The sequence below is a fragment of the Saccoglossus kowalevskii genome, chromosome 1 (assembly GCF_978046115.1).
Source record: "Saccoglossus kowalevskii chromosome 1, keSacKowa6.1, whole genome shotgun sequence".
NCBI lineage: Eukaryota > Metazoa > Hemichordata > Enteropneusta > Harrimaniidae > Saccoglossus > Saccoglossus kowalevskii.
In genome coordinates this window covers 34,941,087-34,964,110 of record NC_140641.1, presented here as the reverse complement: position 1 = coordinate 34,964,110, position 23,024 = coordinate 34,941,087, and the positions used below count along the sequence as shown (strand labels likewise).

The 23,024-nt window shown below is 36.1% G+C and overlaps 1 protein-coding gene across 2 annotated transcripts in view; it reads right to left on the bottom strand.

The window, feature by feature from the left end:
- Nucleotides 1–1,856: 1,856 nt before the first annotated feature.
- LOC100372958 (uncharacterized) overlaps nucleotides 1,857–23,024 on the bottom strand; it is a 30,212-nt gene continuing 9,044 nt past the window's right edge. For both annotated transcript variants that reach the window (XM_085500940.1, XM_085500939.1), the window contains exons 2-17: nucleotides 21,146–21,449; nucleotides 20,938–21,052; nucleotides 20,230–20,380; nucleotides 19,465–19,679; nucleotides 18,695–18,895; nucleotides 18,090–18,335; nucleotides 17,164–17,284; nucleotides 14,730–14,877; nucleotides 14,197–14,440; nucleotides 13,671–13,780; nucleotides 12,364–12,553; nucleotides 10,086–10,218; nucleotides 8,175–8,414; nucleotides 6,715–7,770; nucleotides 6,136–6,250; nucleotides 1,857–3,444 (exon numbers count right to left, since the gene is read on the bottom strand). In XM_085500940.1, the coding sequence (XP_085357066.1) occupies nucleotides 3,017–3,444; nucleotides 6,136–6,250; nucleotides 6,715–7,770; nucleotides 8,175–8,414; nucleotides 10,086–10,218; nucleotides 12,364–12,553; nucleotides 13,671–13,780; nucleotides 14,197–14,440; nucleotides 14,730–14,877; nucleotides 17,164–17,284; nucleotides 18,090–18,335; nucleotides 18,695–18,895; nucleotides 19,465–19,679; nucleotides 20,230–20,380; nucleotides 20,938–21,052; nucleotides 21,146–21,368 (3,936 nt within the window). In that variant the 5' untranslated portion in view covers nucleotides 21,369–21,449 and the 3' untranslated portion in view covers nucleotides 1,857–3,016. The remainder of the gene's footprint in view (nucleotides 3,445–6,135; nucleotides 6,251–6,714; nucleotides 7,771–8,174; nucleotides 8,415–10,085; nucleotides 10,219–12,363; nucleotides 12,554–13,670; nucleotides 13,781–14,196; nucleotides 14,441–14,729; nucleotides 14,878–17,163; nucleotides 17,285–18,089; nucleotides 18,336–18,694; nucleotides 18,896–19,464; nucleotides 19,680–20,229; nucleotides 20,381–20,937; nucleotides 21,053–21,145; nucleotides 21,450–23,024) is intronic.

Here is a 23,024-nt window from a genome sequence, read left to right as displayed (position 1 = left end):
AATCTGAAAGAGGTCCACATGTAGTACCTATATATGTAATATCAAAGCAATTGGACTTGCGGTTTTTAACAAGAAGTCGAAAATATCACTTTTTACCAAAAATGACAAAAAAGTTCACCAAAATTAAAGAATTGACGATATCATTACAAAATGAACAAATTTGAGAGTGGTCCACATGTAGTACCTATATATGTAATATCAAAGAAATTGGACTTGCGGTTTTTAACAAGAAGTCGAAAATATCACTTTTTACCAAAAATATTCACCAAAATTAGAGAATTGAAGATATCATTACAAAATGAACAAATCTGAGAGAGGTCCACATGTAGTACCTATATATGTAATATCAAAGCAATTGGACTTGCGGTTTTTAACAAGAAGATGAAAAAATCACTTTTTACCAAAAATGACAAAAATATTCCACCAAATTAGAGAATTGAAGATATCATTACAAAATGAACAAATCTGAGAGAGGTCCACATGTAGTACCTATATATGTAATATCAAAGCAATTGGACTTGCGGTTTTTAACAAGAAGTCGAAAATATCACTTTTTACTAAAAATGACAAAAATATTCCCCCAAATTAGAGAATTGAAGATATCATTACAAAATGAACAAATCTGAGAGAGATCCACATGTAGTACCTATATATGTAATATCAAAGCAATTGGACTTGCGGTTTTTAACAAGAAGTCGAAAATATCACTTTTTACTAAAAATGACAAAAATATTCCCCCAAATTAGAGAATTGAAGATATCATTACAAAATGAACAAATCTGAGAGAGATCCACATGTAGTACCTATATATGTAATATCAAAGTAATTGGACTTGCGGTTTTTAACGAGAAGTCGAAAATATCACTTTTTACCAAAAATGACAAAAATATTCCCCCAAATTAGAGAATTGAAGATATCATTACAAAATGAAAAAATCTGAGAGAGATCCACATGTAGTACCTATATATGTAATATCAAAGTAATTGGACTTGCGGTTTTTAATGAGAAGTCGAACATATCACTTTTTACCAAAAATGCAAAAAATATTCACCAAAATTAGAGAATTGAAGATATGATCATGAAATGAACAAATCTGAGAGAGGTCTACCCAAGGTACATATACACCAAGTATCAAAGCATTCAGGTTTGTAGTTTTCAAGAAGAAGTCAAAAAAGTAAAACATTCACACGTACGACAGACGACGACGGACAATCACTCATATGATAAGCTCCGCTCGACAAAGTCGACAGCGGAGCTAAAAACTATCAGGTCTGTGCAGTGTCATATGACATCTATGTACCAAGTTTCATTGAAATGTGATGATTAGTACTTGAGATATCAGTGGAAAAACCGAAAATTGACTAATTATTATGCAAATTAGGTAATTAGTATCCACGGATTATTACCAAAAACTAATCAAATCTGCGCATATGTTCAGAGCATCTATGTACCAAGTTTCATCAAAATCCAATGAGTGGTTCTTTAGATATCAGTGGAACAGTCATAGAACAGCTAAAAATCAGCTAATTATCATGCAAATTAGGTAATTAACGAGCATGGATTTTTACTAAAACCTAATCAAATCTGCGCATTGGCCCAGAGCATCTATGTACCAAGTTTCATCAAAAACCGATGAATGGTTCTTGAGATAGCAGTGGAACAGTCGGACACACATACACACATACACACACACACACACCCTGACACACTAACTGCAAAGATTCCCATTATGTGCTTCGCACATAGGAGTAAAAAATTACGGCACTAATATTTCAGATTACTTACTGTAACCAATCTTTTAAAATGGCCAATAGTGGGCGCTGGTTTCAAGAAAAATCACATTAGGTACATCACAATTATTAAATACGTGAATACTAACTTTATTTATTTTATAAAAAATTGGAATATCAAATTTATTTTAAAATAATTTACAAATAATTCGTCCCCAATTTGTGAAAAAATAAACAAAATACTAGATCATACAATAAAATGTTTTCAAGTACTGTCATGTTTTAGAAAAGTTGAGAGAATATGTGTTCAACTGGTATGCTAGATTTGTGGAATACTTTAAATTAAATTTATAATGTACATGTATCTACTTTTTTTTTTCTTCTAAATAACTGAACAATTATTTTTTTGTTTGAACCAAACATATGCATAACTTGAACACCTTCACAATTCATTCATTTGATAACACAATTGTCATTTTGGCTCATGAGTACTGATACTATTGACATTACAAGAATATTACATTGTTTTTTATTAATTTTTATAAATTTCAATGAAGGGTTTTTCAATCAGCGATCAGTGTTCAATGGCATCATTTGAAAATGTTTCAATGTTGTACCATCGGCCAATAGAAATCGAAATTTTCAGTTTGAATTGGGATAAAAATGGAGGGAATGCATTTGTCGTGTCAATAGTATTTACATGGATTAAATAAAGAAAGCTTCGAAAGAACTACGATGTACTGGTGATGATTTCGCACATTAGTAAAGTTAGATGCTCTCAGCCTCATATAAACACTTTGGCAGTATTGTGGGTAATGTGTTACCTTTGACATATAGATATATTAATTAGTCATAATTTTAAAGTCGACCATGAACATTTTGGCAAACAAATTAAGAACTAATCAGGTCTGTGGTTTATCCCAGATCACCTATGTACCATGTTTCACGGAAATCTGTTGAGTGATTCTTGAGGTATCAGTGAATTTCAAAGAAACTAAAAATGTGCTAATTATTATACAAATGTTGTAATTAATACATGCGAATTCAACCCAAATCTAATTATATACATATTATGCCAGGTTTCAATAAAATTGATTAAGTGGTTTTTGAGATATCAGTGGAAAGTACACACTCAAAACACTTGGTTCTGTGCTTTCACATAGCTGAGTGTAAAAAATTGTAAAAAACAATGCAGCTTATTGTCTTTTAAACACAGAAGAAACAAAAGACTGTGCAAAATGTGATAAAGGCACACCTATCAATAATTCTATGCGATTAATTTGTAATTATCTTTTACTAGCTTGGTGTTTCCGCCAGGCTTTTTGAATTGTTTCAGCTGCTTTCATAGCCTTTCTAATCTTAGCAACTCGTTCTTTCTGCTGTTTGACTGAGTTCACATAGGACTTCTCACGCTCCGATTCAACCATTGCTTTTATTTTAGGTTTAGTGGGTTTCTTTTTAGCAAGTTCCATTGATGCAATGTCCTTACACTTCTGATCTGACCCCCTTGTTTTTCTGTCGTTATCAAGTTTGAGATTTGGAGGTGACTCTGATTCATTTTCTTGTTGGGTGTGCCCATCTGAGTACAGACATGCAGTGGTATACATAGAGAATGGGTCAGATTCAAATGAGTCCATAGTGGGATTGGCAAGTTTCAAAGATGATGCGAGTGTGCTGATGTCCTCTCCTGCTCCAGAAACAACACGAGGTTCAGCTGGAAGATAAAACAAAAGATGAAGAGTGAGTCATTGTTTTTTTACCCCAGACCATTCGTCCCGGTGTTATCGCTATCGCCACACGAGACTCCAGCTTGTCTCCTATACAATTTTCCTTCCGCCCACTTAATTTTAATATTCATATGACCTTTGCACTGACATCGATAGCCAATCGCATTCGACCGCGGACGTCACTCTAAATAAACAACTGAATAAATTAATATACCATATTTGGAAGATAGCGGGTAAATTCAACGTTGTTGGTGTGTTCCTTCGGGTTCCGAAGTCGCACGAAACGAGTTCATGTTCCGTTATCTTTCGCAAGTAAAACAGGTCGATATGTATTAAACATGGCATTTGTTTTCTTGTTTTAACCCCCTTATTACGCAAGCTTCCGTCGAAGTGGTGTTTTTTTCGACGATTTGTGGCATGTTGCAAAACGAACGAAACATTGCGGCATTCTTAGCGGTGGATAAGGGATCGACTATGTCGTCACATTTATGTCTCGTTTGAAAGAGAATAAACAACCGCTCAGAAAAATATGTTGCTAATATTTAAGTGCGGTGCCTTGAAATCGCCTGCCCGACGTCCAAATTTCAAAAGGATGTTCGATTTGCAATGACGACCGTTCATATGTACTAGGCGACGTTACTAATTACTACTAGGGTCGGTGTTTGCATTAAGAATTATAGAACAAAAGATCAGCAAAGCGGTGCTTTTGTCGGCGATTTTGTCAAAGGGAATATTGATAAAATGTTGCAAAACAGAATCGCGAGTTGGGTGAAAAATTGCGCCGGCGGCATTCTCAGCGATGGCGACACCCGAGAAACACCGTGTCACGGTGCATTCATGCATCAGTACACCGAAGAAATACATACATATTGTTGCGGACGACTATTGTAGACTGTGTTCGTGTAGTCTTCGAGTTTGTGGACAGTTAAAGTCGTGTGTGAATTTATTCAAGCCAGGAAAAGCAGGAGGGATAACTTATGGAAATCGTCTTTCCAATTTGATCCAGTGCGACGTTGTGAAAGGAGCGACTCTGTCGTCTCATCTATGTCTAGTTTGTAAGAGAAAGATTGATAGCGCAGAAAAATCCGCCAATAATGTAAAACAGTGGCGTGAAATTGTCAGTCATTCTAATATCTCCCAACCTGTGAACGAAAGGGTTAAGCGTGCTGCCTTGAAATCGCCTGCCCGACCACGTTCAAGTTCAAAACGACGTTCCATAACTTTCTCACATTCAATTTGCAATGATGACCGCAGTTCAAATGTACTTAGCGACGTGACGGACATTAACAACCATGATGTTGAAAAGGAGTTTGATGAAAATATGCCATTTCCAATTAGAAATCATTTTGATTTGATTTATGGATGGCGAGCACCGACACTCCGATCCGATGAACTAATCAAAACTAAAATGGCGCGTGTCACGTGACTTTGTTTACTAAAGATAGCGTGGGCGTTTGATTGACACTCAACTCATTAGTATTCCACCAATCACAGCTACATCTACTTTCTGGATGTGCGCAGTCAAATTGTATAGGAGACAAGCTGGAGTCTCGTGTGGCGATAGCGATAACACCGGGACGAATGGTCTGGGGTATTGTTTTTTGTATCCTGCATAGAATTTTTTTTTTCAAAAAGGCTGTGATTGGCTGAAGGCAACAAGACCACTTGAATAAATTTTAAAACACAAACTTCATAATAAGAGAGTAACATTTTGCTCATGTATGTTACACTGGAGTAAATAAACGCATGTATCGGTAAATTATAGATTAATTTTGAATTATTTCATGCAGTGACATCACAGGTTTGGTGGATTAATATACATGAGTACCGGTACTTTATAAAATGTTGATGCTAGCGGCCAAGCCAATTTAATCATCATTTTTGGATATGAATGAAACTGATTTTAAATGAAAACATAAATATAAATAAAACAGTTTATAAATATTTGTAAAGTATACACATTTGTTGACTTCAATGTACACAATTTGTATACATGTATTTAGTGGCAAAATCTGCAATGAGTAATTGTGTATTGAAGGTACAACTCATTTCCTGCTTGTAGTAAAATTTAGTGAGATATACATAATAATATCCCAAAATTCCAGTGTGAAACAGTTCAAGAGAAATGTGTGATTGTTCATTTCAGCGGCATGATTTGATTTTCATCATGCACTGTTGCTGCATTCAATATTAACAAAGGGACATCTGTAACACAGTCAATGATGTCTGTACATGGTGTTACAGATGAAGTCTGCCAGATATAATCAACAATATTGCACTACTCACTGCAATTGAGAAACAAGAATTCAAGCCATGAATACTGACAGGTGTATATATCAACATAGATTGAATTACTGTCTAAAAGTTGAAGATTATCATAGATGAACTTGGCCAAAACTGATTCTGGGATAACCACCAAGACACAATTACATTCAAAGACTCATAAATTGGTGCTATGAAAGAAAGTGTAATACATTTATCAGTTATTAAACGAGCTATGTTTTAGAATTTTAGGAGGTGACTTGTTGGTGACATCACGATTTTAAAATTGTGTGCAAGGACCAACTAGATTTACAGCTCTGGAGAAGGTTAAAAGGCAATGGGTGGCTAATATTAACAAATATTACATGGCTTTATGTCACTGCCACTACATGATACATGTGATAAAACAAACTTACATCTCCTGACCATCATCATTTTAGGAGGTGACTTCTTATTGGCTGCAGTAGTGGATGACTTATCAAGATATCTGGCTAATTTCTCTTTCATTGACAGTGGATTTTCATCTGGTGACTATGAAAACAAAAATAAACATTAGACAGAAATTAACTAAATCTCAGACCATCAGGAATTCTTGTAGTGGAAATTCAGTGTTGACCTATCATCTACATCCTTGTTATCATAACTGTCCTATCATAATAAGCTTTTATCTACTAATCGCATTCTGGTAACATGAAACTTTCCTGCCTGAACTTGGTCTATTTAAGTGACTGTCGTTAGCCTTGTACTAGTAGTAGCAATAAAGTGTTCAAGATCAACCCAGTTGTTGTGTTCAGCATATCAAACTCTAACCCCACAAAAACTTTACATTGTATAGCAGATCTACTGTTAAATCAAGGAAGGTGACATAATTTGTGGATATTATATATTGTTGCAAAGAGTTTAGAATTTTTTTAAAGAAAATTCTAGGTCTAATATGTCTGAAACAATGTAAGGAAAGCAAGGCTTTCAAGTTATTTCAAATTTCAGAAACTCACCTTGTTATTTGCCCAGATTTGTGCACTCTGGACTCTAGTACCAATTGGTGAAGAGACTCCACTCTGAATGGCTGAGTCACCATAGCCTGAACTGTAATTGGACCATTTGGAACTACTGAACCAATCATAGTCCTTGTTAGAAGGAGGGCTGAGTGGTCTGCTGCTAGAATCATCAAGCATGGAATGCAATGCTGAATCAAAAGTTCTAGATTGTAATGAAAATTTATGTGGATCAAATGTAAATTTGTTTTCATTTTGAACATAGTCACTTGGGGTGTAAGTCATCTCAGAATCTTTGCTTTCATTTGGTTTGTTATCCTTTGGTAAGTCTCCACTATTATAAACTTGTTTCTTTTGGGCTGACACCATCATATTAGGAACTTTAGCTGGCGTGTAAGCAAATGTATTATCAAAAGGTGACTTTTTTGGAGTTTTCTCTTTATGTTCATTTGCTGAAGTAACAGGTGTACTCTGTGGATAACTGTCTTCAATGTCTTCCACAGTAATGTTCTGTGGTACATTCTTTGGCTTAGTCACATTAGTTGTGTTAGTAAATGAGGTTCTCTGCTGGGAAGGTGTTGTAAATAATGACATCTCTTGTTCTGTATCACCTCCCTTATCAGCATATTGCATTGATAATGTTCTCCTTGTTGTGTTTGTATGTGAAGCGCTTGTAATTGGTGAGTGTGAGAGTTCTGATCCTGTGTGTGTGTATTCTGATGTGCCAGTATTTGGAGAAAATTGTGATTCCTTTTTAGCTGAGCTTGGTGTTGAGCTCATCCATCCAGACCTTTCAGGAGTTGATGTATTTGAAGGGCTCATGATGTTACTATCCTGTTGTGCATGCCAATCCTCAGTGACAACCTCACTTGAATGTGCCCATAACCCATCACTGCCAGATGATGAGGGATGACTGCTGGGTCTTATTTGCCTCTCTTCCTTGGACTGTTTGAGTTTGTCTTTGAATTCTGCTAGTTTTTGTCTGGTCTTAGCTTCTTTGATAGCAAGGTGGTTGGTGACTGACTGTATTCGTTGATGCTCTATAGTTGCTTGCATCTGATAAACAAAAGGAAAACATTCATTAGTCAAAACCAGCTCTTCAAACAAAAACTATTATGTGAGGTAAAAGAAGCCTGCATATATCAATCATGGTTGGATTTCTGTGGAAGAATAACTGATATGCAAATGAGCTCCAATATTTATATGTTTATTTCTATTTAGTTACCCTGGTATAGTGTATCCTAATTCTGTGGTATCCACCATTTTTTGCATCCTACCTTATTAGACAATGTAATTTTCAACTGAGGAATAGCAAATTAAGGAAAATTATTATCCAAGGTCACTCAAATCCTAAATCCTATTTAAAATACACAAAATTAATAATTATAGCCAAAAATGATATGGTTTTCCTGTTGCACAACTTGATATCATGTTGTAATCTTTCTATAGTCTTAACTAACCTTATCCTGCTTTCGTTCTTCTTTCCTCAGTACTTCCAACACTTTCCTGGAATTCACCTTCCCATCTCTCATTTGGTATTTTCTCAACAATTCTTCCTTAAAGCTTGTGGTTTGTCTATCATTCTCAGATTCAGCTTGTTTCTTCTCTTGTTCAGCTTCACCAAAGTTCTGCTGCCTCTGCTGTTCCTCAACAATTTGTAACTGTTCCCTGACAAACCTAAGTCTTCTTTCATATTTACCCTACAATGATAAAGCACAGACAATTAAATGTGTATTTAATCAAGCTACAAAAACATATTTGGTAATTCTACAAATTCTATCAATCAAAAAGTCAATTAGTTACAAAAATCTTAAGTGTACTTTGATGTAATAAATACAACAAATTTGTTGTGAATGTGAAGGTCTTCCTGAACTGAAACCATATCAGTAGTATTTACAGAGATCAGCACACTGACAGCGAATAACACATATGGAGTTAAAAAACATGCTTTGCCACTAGATAGTGAACCATCAAGTATGTCAACTACTAGAAAACACTTCCCTGTAAACTTTCAAAAAGCAGCTTTTTCAAAACAATAAGAACACATTTCCATTGACTTAGTAACATTCAATATATTCCACAAATTTCAGTCTCAGTTTCGACATTGGTTTCGACATTGGTTTCGACATTGGTTTCGACATTGGTTTCGACATTGGTTTCGACATTGGGGTAGACATTGGTTTCGACATTAGGGTAGACATTGGTTTAGACATTGGTTTAGACATTGGTTTAGACATTGGTTAATGCTAAGAAACGACACTAGAGACCAGGTCTTGGCTGAGAGCAGAAGGGGTGTGAGCCACGGTCAAGCGTCGTCGCCGAAACCTGTTCCGTGATGTGAGTCGCAGATTTGAGTCACATCACGGAGAGATTAGCTTGGTACTTGATCGAGGTCAGTCAACGCAGGGGTCACCACCCGACCGTCGTTGCAGATACCATTTCCGTGCACAGAGTCGCATGTTTGACTCTATTCACGAAGAATGGCAGCGTGTTAATCGAGTGGTGTCCGCATGCACTGCGATGACAACCCCCCTTAACTTTATTGAAACAATGTGGAAATAATACAGGTTGATGCAGGATTTGAATGCTTAAATTATAAGGTAGTGGGTGGGTGGGATAGCTTAGAGACGGGTTCAGGTCGCTTGCTGAACGTAGAATGACTATGCTAAGGCAAAGTTGGATACAGGAAAGCTTGACAATTGCATGGCAAGTAGGATTAGGCAAATGACCGTCACGAGAGTATGAGCTTACAATATGCGTGTGAATGGAAATAGCACGGGCGAGGCGTGCACGAAATGGAAGGTCTCATGCCTATGAATAGGGGCACACGTTGATGTCATGTGCAGGGGGATTATGACTGGCGTGTGTTGCGTAAGTCATGTGTTAGGGATTAAAACTGAGGCGCCGTTGCCGAGCATTAACGCAGACTATGCTGACGCATAATCATACTATTTAGATATATTGGTTAAGACATTGGTTAAGACATTGGTTTAGACATTGGTTTAGACATTGGTTTAGACATTGGTTAAGACATTGGGGTAGACATTGGGGTAGACATTGGAACAAGGTTGTGTAGTTTGTAACATAACACTCATGTAAGCAATTGACTTAACAATATGAATGAATGTCCAGGCTTTTGAAAAATATACACTCAATACAAATTTAGAATGCAAGAAACAGCAGACTTTATTCAAAAACATCATTATTCTATTTTGACTATCATAATAATTGTGTCTTTCATCTTTAGAAACTGCAAGCTAACAAAGGTCAACATAGAAATTACAGTTTGATTGACAATGAACATGTAGTATTCAACAAATACAACATTACCACACAGACAGCACTACAAAGTCATTTACAGGTTTCCTTACCTGTCGCTTTTTCAGTTGTTTTTCAACAAGTTTTTCCTGAGCTATTACATCTACATCAGCCCTATCATGTAACAACTGCGAGACATATGCATGTTGTTGAGATATATTCATCTTCAACAAACTCATCTTGTTGCTGCAAAGTAATAATGAGATAAACATTGTTACATTTAACCAGTTATTCACAAATGCTAATCTACTAAAAACAATCAACATGTGAACAAGCAGCCTGTCGGCTGTACCCCAGACCATTCGTCCCGGTGTTATCGCTATCGCCACACGAGACTCCAGCTTGTCTCCTATACAATTTGACTGCGCACATCCAGAAAGTAGATGTAGCTGTGATTGGTGGAATACTAATGAGTTGAGTGTCAATCAAACGCCCACGCTATCTTTAGTAAACAAAGTCACGTGACACGCGCCATTTTAGTTTTGATTAGTTCATCGGATCGGAGTGTTGGTGCTCGCCATCCATAAATCAAATCAAAATGATTTCTAAGGAAATTGTCGCGTCAGCAGTGGACAGTGTCTTAAAACACATCGATGGCATCAACTCTATCAAAGAAGAACAATTGTCCGCAATTGAAGCTATATGTAACAGGAAAGATACTGTCGCTTTTTTGCCAGCTGGTTTCGGAAAATCGCTTATTTTTCAAACGAGACATAAATGTGACGACATAGTCGATCCCTTATCCACCGCTAAGAATGCCGCAATGTTTCGTTCGTTTTGCAACATGCCACAAATCGTCGAAAAAAACACCACTTCGACGGAAGCTTGCGTAATAAGGGGGTTAAAACAAGAAAACAAATGCCATGTTTAATACATATCGACCTGTTTTACTTGCGAAAGATAACGGAACATGAACTCGTTTCGTGCGACTTCGGAACCCGAAGGAACACACCAACAACGTTGAATTTACCCGCTATCTTCCAAATATGGTATATTAATTTATTCAGTTGTTTATTTAGAGTGACGTCCGCGGTCGAATGCGATTGGCTATCGATGTCAGTGCAAAGGTCATATGAATATTAAAATTAAGTGGGCGGAAGGAAAATTGTATAGGAGACAAGCTGGAGTCTCGTGTGGCGATAGCGATAACACCGGGACGAATGGTCTGGGGTATGTCGGCTGAGATAGCTCCGCTGTTAGCAATGCACATTTCAATTAAAGAACTGAAGATAAATAAAGTTATAAAGCAATCAGGTTAGAGGTTTTCAAGAACAAGTTGAAAATAAAATTTTTTACCAAAAATGACAAAAATATTCACCAAAATTAGAGAATTGAAGATATCATCATGAAATGAACAAATCTAAGAGAGGTCTACCCAAGGTACATATACACCAAGTATAAAAACATCCAGGCTTGTAGTTTTCAAGAAGAAGTCGAAAAAGTAAAAAGATGGATGACGACAACGGGCAATCACTCATATGATAAGCTCCGATTGAAAGCGGAGCTAATAATTCGATGTAGCTGTAAGTGCCATTCACGTTAAATTCTTGGCAGGTGCTGACTCTGCATGTGACAAAAAATACTAGATATTGGTCCCTATAGATGTTCGGGACCGAAACTCGGCACAAGCTGAGATTTGCTGCCTGAACGTTCGGCATGAACTGAAATCACGCCCTCAGTGGTGAATTTAAGAGTACATGTAGTACCAACATGACAGAAGAAAGTGCAGCTATATATGGTTGGATGCTGTAGTAATGAATGAAATGAATGCAAACCATCGTCAGTGACGGATATTTATGTACTGCTGCAACTGTTTTTTTCTGGCAATGCTACATCAACGTGAAAAAGTAATTGTTTTTTGCCGTTCATGTGCACGATGACTCGTAATAAATACCATAAATGCAAATGGATATAATTTCAATATAACAATTATTGTTATCATCATATGTGTATCATTTTCCATGTTTGGGTCAAATAATAGATCAAAGAATGAGGGCGTGATTTTGACACAAGCCGAGTGGGTCCCGACCAATATGAACGCAACTGCTGTAATCCTTCTCCAAACATGAAGAATTACAAATTTCGGCATGAGCCAAGATCCCATAACATGAACGTTGTAACAGTTGCAATTTACAGTGAAGCTAATATATAAACATTGAAGTATGAAAAACCTGTCTAAAATAAATACAGCAAGGACAAACAAAAGTTTAAAGAGGTTGTTTAGATAACAAATCTATGCAGAAACACTCCTGGTAACATAAATAAAATACTAGCGTCATCAAAAAAAATCATCAACAATTGTCAATAACAAACATAGCACAAAATACTTACTTGATATCCGCCTTCATCAACTCCAACTGCTCTTCTTTAATACTAATCTGAAACTCAAGCAAATCTTGGCGATCACTGACTTGTGTTTCCTTGAGTCTATCTACTTTGGCACCTATTCTTCTGATGTCGCGATCGCGTTTCTCTTCAAATGGTGATTTGTAAGTATTTCTCTTAGCACCATGATCACTCACTGTTAAGTAAACAAAGATTGATAGAAATTAAATTTCGATTTAGAACTGCAAAGAAATACTGAGCCAGAAAATTCTTCATGAGTTACAACAACAAATTTCTAAATTTAATGATACAAACGTGAATGTACAAATACCAGTTTCCCAATTTATTAAAAATAACACAAACCTTATCCAGCAACACCTTTTAGCAAATTAAATAAATATTTTTTTCCTTTAATCCTTTTTTTTTCATTTTTGTTCCATGTTTTAATGATTTATATTATTTTTTTTTCTTATTATTGCCAGTTTTTTCAATAGTATTTTTTTTAAAAACTTTTTTTTAAAACATGCTTTAGATAGTAATTTTTGTAGAATTTGTATGTTTTTAATTAATATGTGTTCTAGTAGTTATTGTAACCATTTTAATTGCTTCCGAAGAATTTGAAGTGTTTCAATAAACAATTTCATAAGCTATTCAGAACATGTCAAAGGGTAAAGCTAAACAACTACAATACACTGATCACACTCATCACAAGTATGGATATTTACTTTCTTTCAAAGACAGTTGGTTACTGAATAATATCACTGTAAAATGTTGATTTGCAAAATATCCTTGTATTAAACTTCAAATACTTTGCCTTCAATATTCCAAGTATGTACATCCCAAATTGTTTGACCAAACCTTGTGTGAAGGCATAGTGAAAATATGGTGAAGAGCACTAAGGCTGGCAATGTGAAAATAAATTTAAATGAAATCTCATTTTATAATATACACTGCTTTAAATATGCATATCACTTATATAACATAATGTGTTTACTTCAACACAGTTTTCTTTATTACAATGTAGACTACTAAATAAAAATTAGAAAACAATTCTCTGAATGATTTTGCAATTAATTTAATTATAATTTATACCTTTATTACACTTTTTTTAACCAAACTAGAAATGTATTGTTTCTCTATGATAGTAATGAAGAATTATCTTATCTTATCATATCTTATCTTATTTATAGATTTTGTTACCAATTATCTGCTTCACCAGCATGTTATTAATCTTATTGTTCTATTGACAATACAGATACACTCTCTTACATGTCAATTATCAAACTCAGCTGTGAGGGCAGTATATTACTTACTTGATCCTCTTGGACTTAAAGTTTGATGTGCTTCCTCTACACCTTTCTGATGATCCAATTGCCTGCTACGTCTGGCTCTTCTGTTGGTTGTTACTGGAGCACTCTGTGCTCTGAAACACAAAACATTGTTTGTTATTTCCTAAATTATGTGTTTTATTATGTTGTAATGAAATAACAAAACCAATGTAATAAAGTATGTCAGAACAAGGTGACAAACAATTAAATGAAATAAAATAAAAATGTTTCAAATTGTTTGCTGTTTGTGTGAATATTGAAAAAAGGTATAAGTCTTGTGAATTCTGCATATAGAATATCTCCTTTATTTTTATACCAGTCACATGTTGTAACAACTTTCATCTTCAAGTTTTTACAATGTTTGCAAAGTCTGTCTTGTATTTGTGACGGCCAAGTTCAATTAGATGATTTTGGCTGAGTTGTACGTAAAATCAGTTATATATATATCATTCATAACAAGGATGAATTTAACGCTAAAATACTGTTAGATTATTAAGTGTTGATAGTATACCTCCTAGGCCGTGGCATTGGCATTGTATCGCCACTTTTGTCTTGCATACGTTCTTGCGTTGAAGACTCTTGATCCCCATAGCTTCCAGTTTTTGTTCTTGTTCTATGTACAGTGCGCCCTCTATCATTCTCCAAAGAGATGCTTTCATCTTTAAGTTCAGTGCTGTCATCCTGTGCATACGACGTTATCAGCATTGTTCTTAGTATCTGTGTACACTCTTTGAATTTGTATGGATCTTTAATCCCTAAATAAGGTAATATAATGTCAGTGAAATGCAGTGATGTGAAATCAAGTGGAATAATGAAACCAATTGGATTGGGTGTATTGTACAACTATATGTTGGGACAACCTAATGTCGCAACTATGGTAACCACATATGCCTACTCTTTTAAATAGAAGTAATTTTGTTTGATAGGCAAAGTATGAATTAATTTCTCAGCACACTCAAAAAACACTACCAATCAAAGATTTGGATATGGTTACAGCACAACATGGAGCGAACCCCAACAAACTGGACAATCATAAATGCTCACCAGCAGCTACAGGATCCTTAATTTGACCGCTAATAAAACCATGCATAATTCTCCTACATAGTTTCTTATCATCATCAGACAGTCCAATTGTTCGGGGAATCTTTTCAGATTTTTCAGCATTTTCTACTTCAGTGTTGCTCAGATGTACCTGTTATAATTATAAAAAAAAACATGAATAACATGGTAAATAAATATCTAATTTATTAAATTGTCAATGCAACATTCTTGTTCGAAATATGCACCATGTACAGGGTTCCAACTTTAGAATTGTTGGGGCAATCATTTTGGAGGCAAAACATGTTGAAAATGTTTTGGTCTCATTGAAACTGTACGTGTAATGAAAATTTCAGAGCACCTAGGCAGTCAGAAAGGGCATCAAGGCAGTCTGGGGGGCATCCAGGCAGTCTGGGAGGGCATCAAGGCAGTCAGGGAGGGCATCACGACAGTCAGGGAGGGCATCGAGGCAGTCAGGAAGGGCATCAAGGCAGTCAGGGAGGGCATCAAGGCAGTCTGGGGGCATTGAGGCAGTCTGGGAGGGCACCACGGCAGTCAGGGAGGGCATCGAGGCAGTCTGGGGGCATTGAGGCAATCTGGGAGGGCATCAAGGCAGTCAGGGAGGGCATCAAGGCAGTCTGGGAGGGCATCAAGGCAGTCAGGGAGGGCATCACGACAGTCAGGGAGGGCATCGAGGCAGTCAGGAAGGGCATCAAGGCAGTCAGGGAGGGCATCAAGGCAGTCTGGGGGCATTGAGGCAGTCTGGGAGGACACCACGGCAGTCAGGGAGGGCATCGAGGCAGTCTGGGGGCATTGAGGCAATCTGGGAGGGCACCACGGCAGTCAGGGAGGGCATCGAGGCAGTCTGGGGGCATTGAGGCAGTCTGGGAGGGCACCACGGCAGTCAGGGAGGGCATCGAGGCAGTCAGGGAGGGCATCAAGGCAGTCAGGGATGGCATCGAGGCAGTCAGGGAGGGCATCAAGGCAGTCAGGGAGGGCACCACGGCAGTCAGAGAGGGCATCGAGGCAGTCAGGGAGGGCATCAAGGCAGTCAGAGAGGGCATCAAGGCAGTCTGGGGGGCATCCAGGCAGTCTGCGAGGGCATCAAGGCAGTCAGGGAGGGCACCACGGCAGTCAGGGAGGGCATTGAGGCAGTCAGGGAGGGCATCAAGGCAGTCAGGGATGGCATCGAGGCAGTCAGGGAGGGCATCAAGGCAGTCAGGGAGGGCATCAAGGCAGTCAGGGAGGGCACCACGGCAGTCAGGGAGGGCATCAGGGGAGTCAGGGAGGGCATCAGGGGAGTCAGGGAGGGCATCAAGGCAGTCAGGGAGGGCATTAAGGCAATCAAGGAGGGCATCACTGCTTTTAGGGAGGGTATCAAGGCAGCCAAGTACAGGTCAAGGTCAAGGTCAAGTATAAGTATTGTGAACTGAGGTCAAGTGTAGATATTGTGAATTAACTGAGGTCAAGTACAGATATAATTGTGAACTGAGGTCAATTATAGATATCATTGTGAACAAAGGTCAAGTATAATTATTGTGAACTGAGGTAAAGTATAGATATTGTGAACTGAGGTCAAGTATAAATATCATTGTGAACTGAGGTCAAGTACAGATATCATTGTGAACTGAGGTCAAGTATAGATATTATTGTGAACTGAGGTCAAGTATAGATATCATTGTGAACTGAGGTCAAGTATAGATATTGTGAACTGAGGTCAAGTATAGATATCATTGTGAATTAACTGAGGTCAAGTATAGACATCATTGTGAACTGAGGTCAAGTATAAATATCATTGTGAACTGAGGTCAAGTACAGATATCATTGTGAACTGAGGTCAAGTATAGATATTATTGTGAACTGAGGTCAAGTATAGATATCATTGTGAACTGAGGTCAAGTATAGATATCATTGTGAACTGAGGTCAAGTATAGATATTGTGAACTGAGGTCAAGTATAGATATCATTGTGAATTAACTGAGGTCAAGTATAGACATCATTGTGAACTGAGGTCAAGTATAAATATCATTGTGAACTGAAGTCAAGTATAAATATTGTGAACTGAGGTCAAGTATATATATCATTGTGAACTGAGGTCAAGTATATATATCATTGTGAATTAACTGAGGTCAAGTATAGATATTGTGAATTAACTGAGGTCAAGTATAGATATCATCGTGAACTGAGGTCAAGTATAAATATCATTGTGAACTGAGGTCAAGTATATATATCATTGTGAACTGAGGTCAAGTATAGATATCATTGTGAATTAACTGAGGTCAAGTATAGATATCATTGTGAATTAACTGAGATCAAGTATAGATATCATTGTGAATTAACTGAGGTCAAGTATAGATATCATTGTGAACTTTAAAATGTGCCATCAGCGTTTCTTAAATTATTTTCTTTTCATGAAGACTCAACATAAAATGTGTCATACCTCATAATTGTCCTGATTTGCATATTGTGAAGACTTCAGACATGCAATCTCCGCTTCTAACTCAGCTATACGTCTTCTTAGTTTCTTGATAACCATTTTATCATCGAGTTCTTCATTTCGACTATGATAAAATATATCACATGTTAGTTATATGTATAGTTGGTGATGATGTAAAAACCTAATGTTTTTGTTGTAGTTTATAAACTAGTTTTATTTAGTCACGAGTTTGATCAAGAAACCATAAAACATGTAATATGATTTGTGGTTGAATAAAATTTTGATTGGAGTCAATAATGCAACTGAAAGCATACTTTCTTAGTACTAATCTGTTCATTATAACCATGTCACACTTATCACTTGATTTAATTGTGTGTTGAGTCAATAGCAATGCTAATTCTCTGCATACATTCACTGGAATTGTTGTATTCTCAAACTTTACTATTAAGACCAACATTTCGACCTCTCAATGATCATTATTTGGACCACAGTCAGCTGGCACACAAATGATAACAAAATAAATTTGATATTTACTATATGGGGGGCCATCATCCTGAATACGGCATGAAACTAAATAAAGAGACAAGTTGCGCAATGGATTTTTCAGATTCCTACAAATCAGGAAAAAAATACATATCTTTCACAGCTAAACAATCTGTTGTGGGTAATATTAAGCCAACTGCTAACAAAATTCATCCAAATTCATCAGTTTTGTGTGGAAAATACCTTGCATACAATCACCTAATTACACAAAGAACATAGAACAACTCAGGAGCCAATCAGCGAATGCCTTACACACTTACCTTGAATATGCAGTTCTAAATACAGAGAAGTAACACATTACAGACATCACAGCTAACTGACTTACCTTGCATGGTTCTGAATACAGAGAAGTAACACATTACAGACATCACAGCTAACTGACTTACCTTGCATGGTTCTGAATACAAGCAACTCTCTGTGCAAACCTACAAGTTGACATAGTCTCTCCAATATTGGATTCTTCTATGGATACAGTGGCTATCATAGCAGTTAAACAGTTCCCACCTAAACTATCTCTTAAAACCATGGTTAGTAATGAATTCCTATAAGGGATGTGCCTTGGTGTTGACGTGCTGTGGAAACTACCAGAACGACTCCTCACAGAACGGTTACTAGAAGCACTACCTATACGGCTGCGAAAACAGGAAAAATAAAACCGAATTATTATGGGGTTAACAAATGTCAGTTGTAATTACATGTACATCATTGCTAGATTAATAGAATTAAACATGAATAATCATGATTTAGCCATGGATGAACAAATTTAACAAAATGTAGGGTCATCACTGTAAAAGTGTGTGGAGAGAACTGTACAAATACATAGCACAGATTGATGCAATCCTGTACTGCTTGAGTGGTATTCTTGTGATAAACCTATTACACATCTTTTTCTTTTCCAACAAAAAACAAACTGAACAGAAAACAAAATGGCCAACACTATACACTATCTCTCAAAAATTCTCTTGATTAAATACATGCATTTTACACTTACATATAAGTCCTGGAAGAACCGGCACTACTGCTCCTTGCTCTACTTTCTGTCTTTTTAATTTGATCCTGTAAAGCTATGATAACACTCTCCAAATAATGAAGAGATAAGTTAATGAACTTGGCTTCATCCAATTGCTGTCCCCATATCCCAGTTTTAGCAGCTCTTTCTGATCCAGCCAAGTCAACTAAATGCAGCTTAGATCTGGAATAAACACACATAATAAATCAAATAAACCCTTATACAATCAAGCTAAATGTTGCAGCTTTGCACTGCTTTCATAATTCCTCTGTAGATGTACATGAGCCAAGTGTATCTAACGTAGGAATTGTGTTGAGTTCAATCAGTCAATATGTATGTGTGTTTGTTGAACTTCATAATATTTTCTAACATTTGGGTCCAACATTTGGGTCCAACATTTGGGTCCAACATTTGGGTCCAACATTTGGGTCCAACATTTGGGTCCAACATTTGGGTTCAACATTTGGGTCCAACATTTGGGTTCAACATTTGGGTTCAACATTTGGGTCCAACATTTGGGTTCAACATTTGGGTCCAACATTTGGGTCCAACATGAGTACAATTTTTTGAATACCTTTCTGTATTTCCCTATAATTTGTTTTTTTATTCCAAACAAAATATACATGATTTTGTGATGTGCTAAATAACACAGATTTAGTAATTAATATTAGTGATGACATGTTTATTATGAAATTCATGTTTTAATAATTTTCTATGTATCATCTCTTACTCTGGTGTTTTTTAAGTCTTACCTTGTAATGACCTCTGACCCCGGTGATCTTGCAGTCAGGTGAATTGTGAATACAGCATGTGACCTTGAAGAACGCTGATTCATGGGAGTTTCTGCAACTTTTCGGTTGGCTTGTCCTTGAAGCAATAATGCCTGTGCAATGTGCTCATCAGCCGCCAAATGATGAGAGAGGTTGCGAACAATACAAGTATTTTGAGGACCTTCAACAACACTAACCTAGATTATGGGTAGAAAAATAAGTCATAAGTAACCTATCATCAATGTGACCATGTATCAGCAAAGCACCACAGTGTGTCATAATTTTGTGCTATTACATAAGCCATCTGCCTCTTGATATTTCCAAGTCAATGGATATGTTTCAAAATGAAGTGCTTAGCAAGACCTTGCCTTGTTAGGGATGATGTATAATAACAAGACCCTTACAAATATATATTTATTTTATATTTTATACATATTCTATGCTACATACAGTGATACTTACATATCACAGTATTTTAATATTTCTTATATTATTAATAATTGTCTGTAGTATTTTTGTCGTTCATCAATTTTGAATTCTTTTTAAATCAATTTTTACATTTCATGTACTTTTATTATTTACTTTATTAATCTGAAAACCTAAAAAGAAATGTTAACTCTTTCTTTATGGTATTAATAAAGCATTATTCTATTCTATTCTTCTATATTGCAAAATATATAGATTGTAGATGTGTTACAATATTGCCTTGTCTTGTACTGTCTATGAATTCATTTCTAATAACCTTACCTTTGGTAGATGTGTGACAACATTGCCTTGTCTTGTACTGGGATTCAATAAATCATAACCAGTTTCCTGATAGATTTCAAGATAAGATACATGTACACTGATATCTTCATCTGTCCTACTTTGTAATGCTCTGTATATCATGGACAATGCTCTGAATACAAAACAAAAACATAAAAGATATTTCCTACTGTGGTAAGGTAAATTCAAAGAATGAATTCTTTGCTATTAAGTTCATGTTGGTCTATTGGATCTCCCCCACCCTGGGGCAAAGTGTTCTTGACACCAACCTTGTCTTGGTCTGTTTGGTACCCTTCCTTCTGGCACAGTGCTCTCAACATCAACCAGGCATGTCAGACCCTCTACTCCCACCCCTAAACACCAGCCTGATCTGTGACCTCCCACCCTCCTAGGCACAGCCTGTGCTGTTGGATATTCCCCACCCTGGGGTACAGTGCTTACTTCCCACACCCAACCCTTTTGTCAGCACATACTGTAGAATCATTTAATTTTGTAGGTGTTTATTTTGCAATTTAGCAAAAATGTTTCAATTGAATTATTTGTGCTTGTTTGCAAAAACTGCCAAATTAAATAAAAACACACAAATTAATATCCTGGTACTATGGTACCTAATAAGAAAATAATCATGCAATTGCTATGATAATTATATGCCAATTGAAATCAATGAGTTTGTAATAACTTGTTACATACCTTGGTGACAAACCCCTATCTGAATACCTCCTAGCCCCACCTTCCACAGTGAATGTTTTACCAGATCCAGTCTGTCCATAGGCAAATATAGTGCCATTATATCCTGACAGGAACCCTAAACAAACAGAATGTTTCTCAGTAACATTGTAGACACTTACAATAATCTATATTAATGAGTTTTGTTTTTAATGATGTTTTATCAACTCACCAGTTACGATGTCTTTTGCAACAGTGTGAAATACCTCATCCTGTGAGGTATGTGGACCAAATGTTGACCCAAACTGAAACTCATAATCAATAGTCTTGCCACGTTCCACATTTCTCCCCTGCTGTTCTGGAGTGCGGAAATAGAATTTGGTGCTGTCCCAATCAAAACACTGTGACAAACTTGGTGTTGGCCGGATACGACAGTACGTCTTGATATGGGCCATACTGTGAACAGGAATATTACTGTTATGTTACAGTATGATATCCAAGCCTGAACCACGTCCTTTCAACTCCCATAATGGTACCTAAGAAAATAAAACATTGTAAAAAGTAGAACTACAATTGTACCTATACAATGCACAATGAGGGTAATTACAAGGCTACAGCAATGCACAGGGAAAAGTGAGCTTCACAATGTGGGTGAGTTTTGAGAGAAATGAGATATATAAAAATTTTCCGAAGGAATACATGTTTACAAATCTAAAGAGCAAACAAGAAAAACATCAGAATACAAAAAATGTGTTCTAGATACATGTATAACTAACATGTATAACTGTACTTGTTCTTAATAACAGTCCTGTAACAATAAATGAACACCATCAATTTAGCAAATGAATTCAATAGTCTATTATGTATTCTTTTTGCCTGTTTTCGTTGTGGGGTTTTACCACTTAGAATTGAAGAAGGTCGGCGCGAAGGTTTGCCTTCAACGGAAAGAGTCTGTAAACTATGTCGTGCTAATTTTGTTGAGGATGAATATCATTTTCTGTTGATTTGCCCAGCCTATAACACATTAAGACGAGAGTTAATCCCCCCGACATTATTCATTCCAACCAACCATGGATAAATTTCAAAGGTTTGTTCAAGCAACAAATGGTGTTATTCTACGAAATATTTGTGTGTTTGTGTTCAGAGCATTTGAAGTTAGGAAACAATTGTTAACAAATTAATTATTATTTAATTCCATGTGATCAATAACCGAGAATATTATCATATTCTACTTGTACCTGTTACATTTTAAGCATTGGTTTGATATGTTTGTATATGGGCCGGTGGCCTAGGAAATAAATAAATACTTATTTATTATTATGTATTCTTGAAATGACAACAAAATCAGCACAACAGAGGGGTTTCCATGACAACAAACTGTTTAAAACTTCAAAATCCCATTTAATTATCATGAAAAAGCAAAATTACAACAAGTACATTTACTTGAATAAAATAAAAATATAAGTCAAAGGAATATCTCCTGAAAAAACAACATTTCATTTTGAATTACTTACTATGATTGTACAACTGTAAGAATTAATTTTAGATGTACAACTGATTAAAAAGCATGTACTTGCCTTTTATCAAAATACATAAGAGAAGAAATATGGTATAATTTTGTCATTTCAAGAAATTGAAACAATGTTTCATGTAAAATATAAAGTTAAGTTTAAATGAATTTCCCACTAGATGAGAAGTACATTAGTGCAGCCACACTTTATTTATACATCAAGTAAATAAATAAACAAACAAATAAATAAATAAATAAACAAACAAACAAATAAATAAACAAATAAATAAATAAATAGTGTAGTTGAGTCATTTTCATATGTAACATTTGTTTCAAAATTACATATGACTTCAAGACACTTGGTAGTCTGTCTGTCAATGGTTGATTAATCCAGTACTAGTTTAATTCGGTGGAAGCACTAAATAGTATAGCTTTGAATATAAATGTATTCACTGTGATCAAACAGGTAAGAAGAAACCAAAATACCTTAGGATGTCCGACATCTGTCTTAAATGGAAATAACTTGAGGTGTCTGACATGTGTCTTGAACAGATATAACTTAGGGTGTCTAACAGGTGTCTTGAACATAAATAACTTGGGC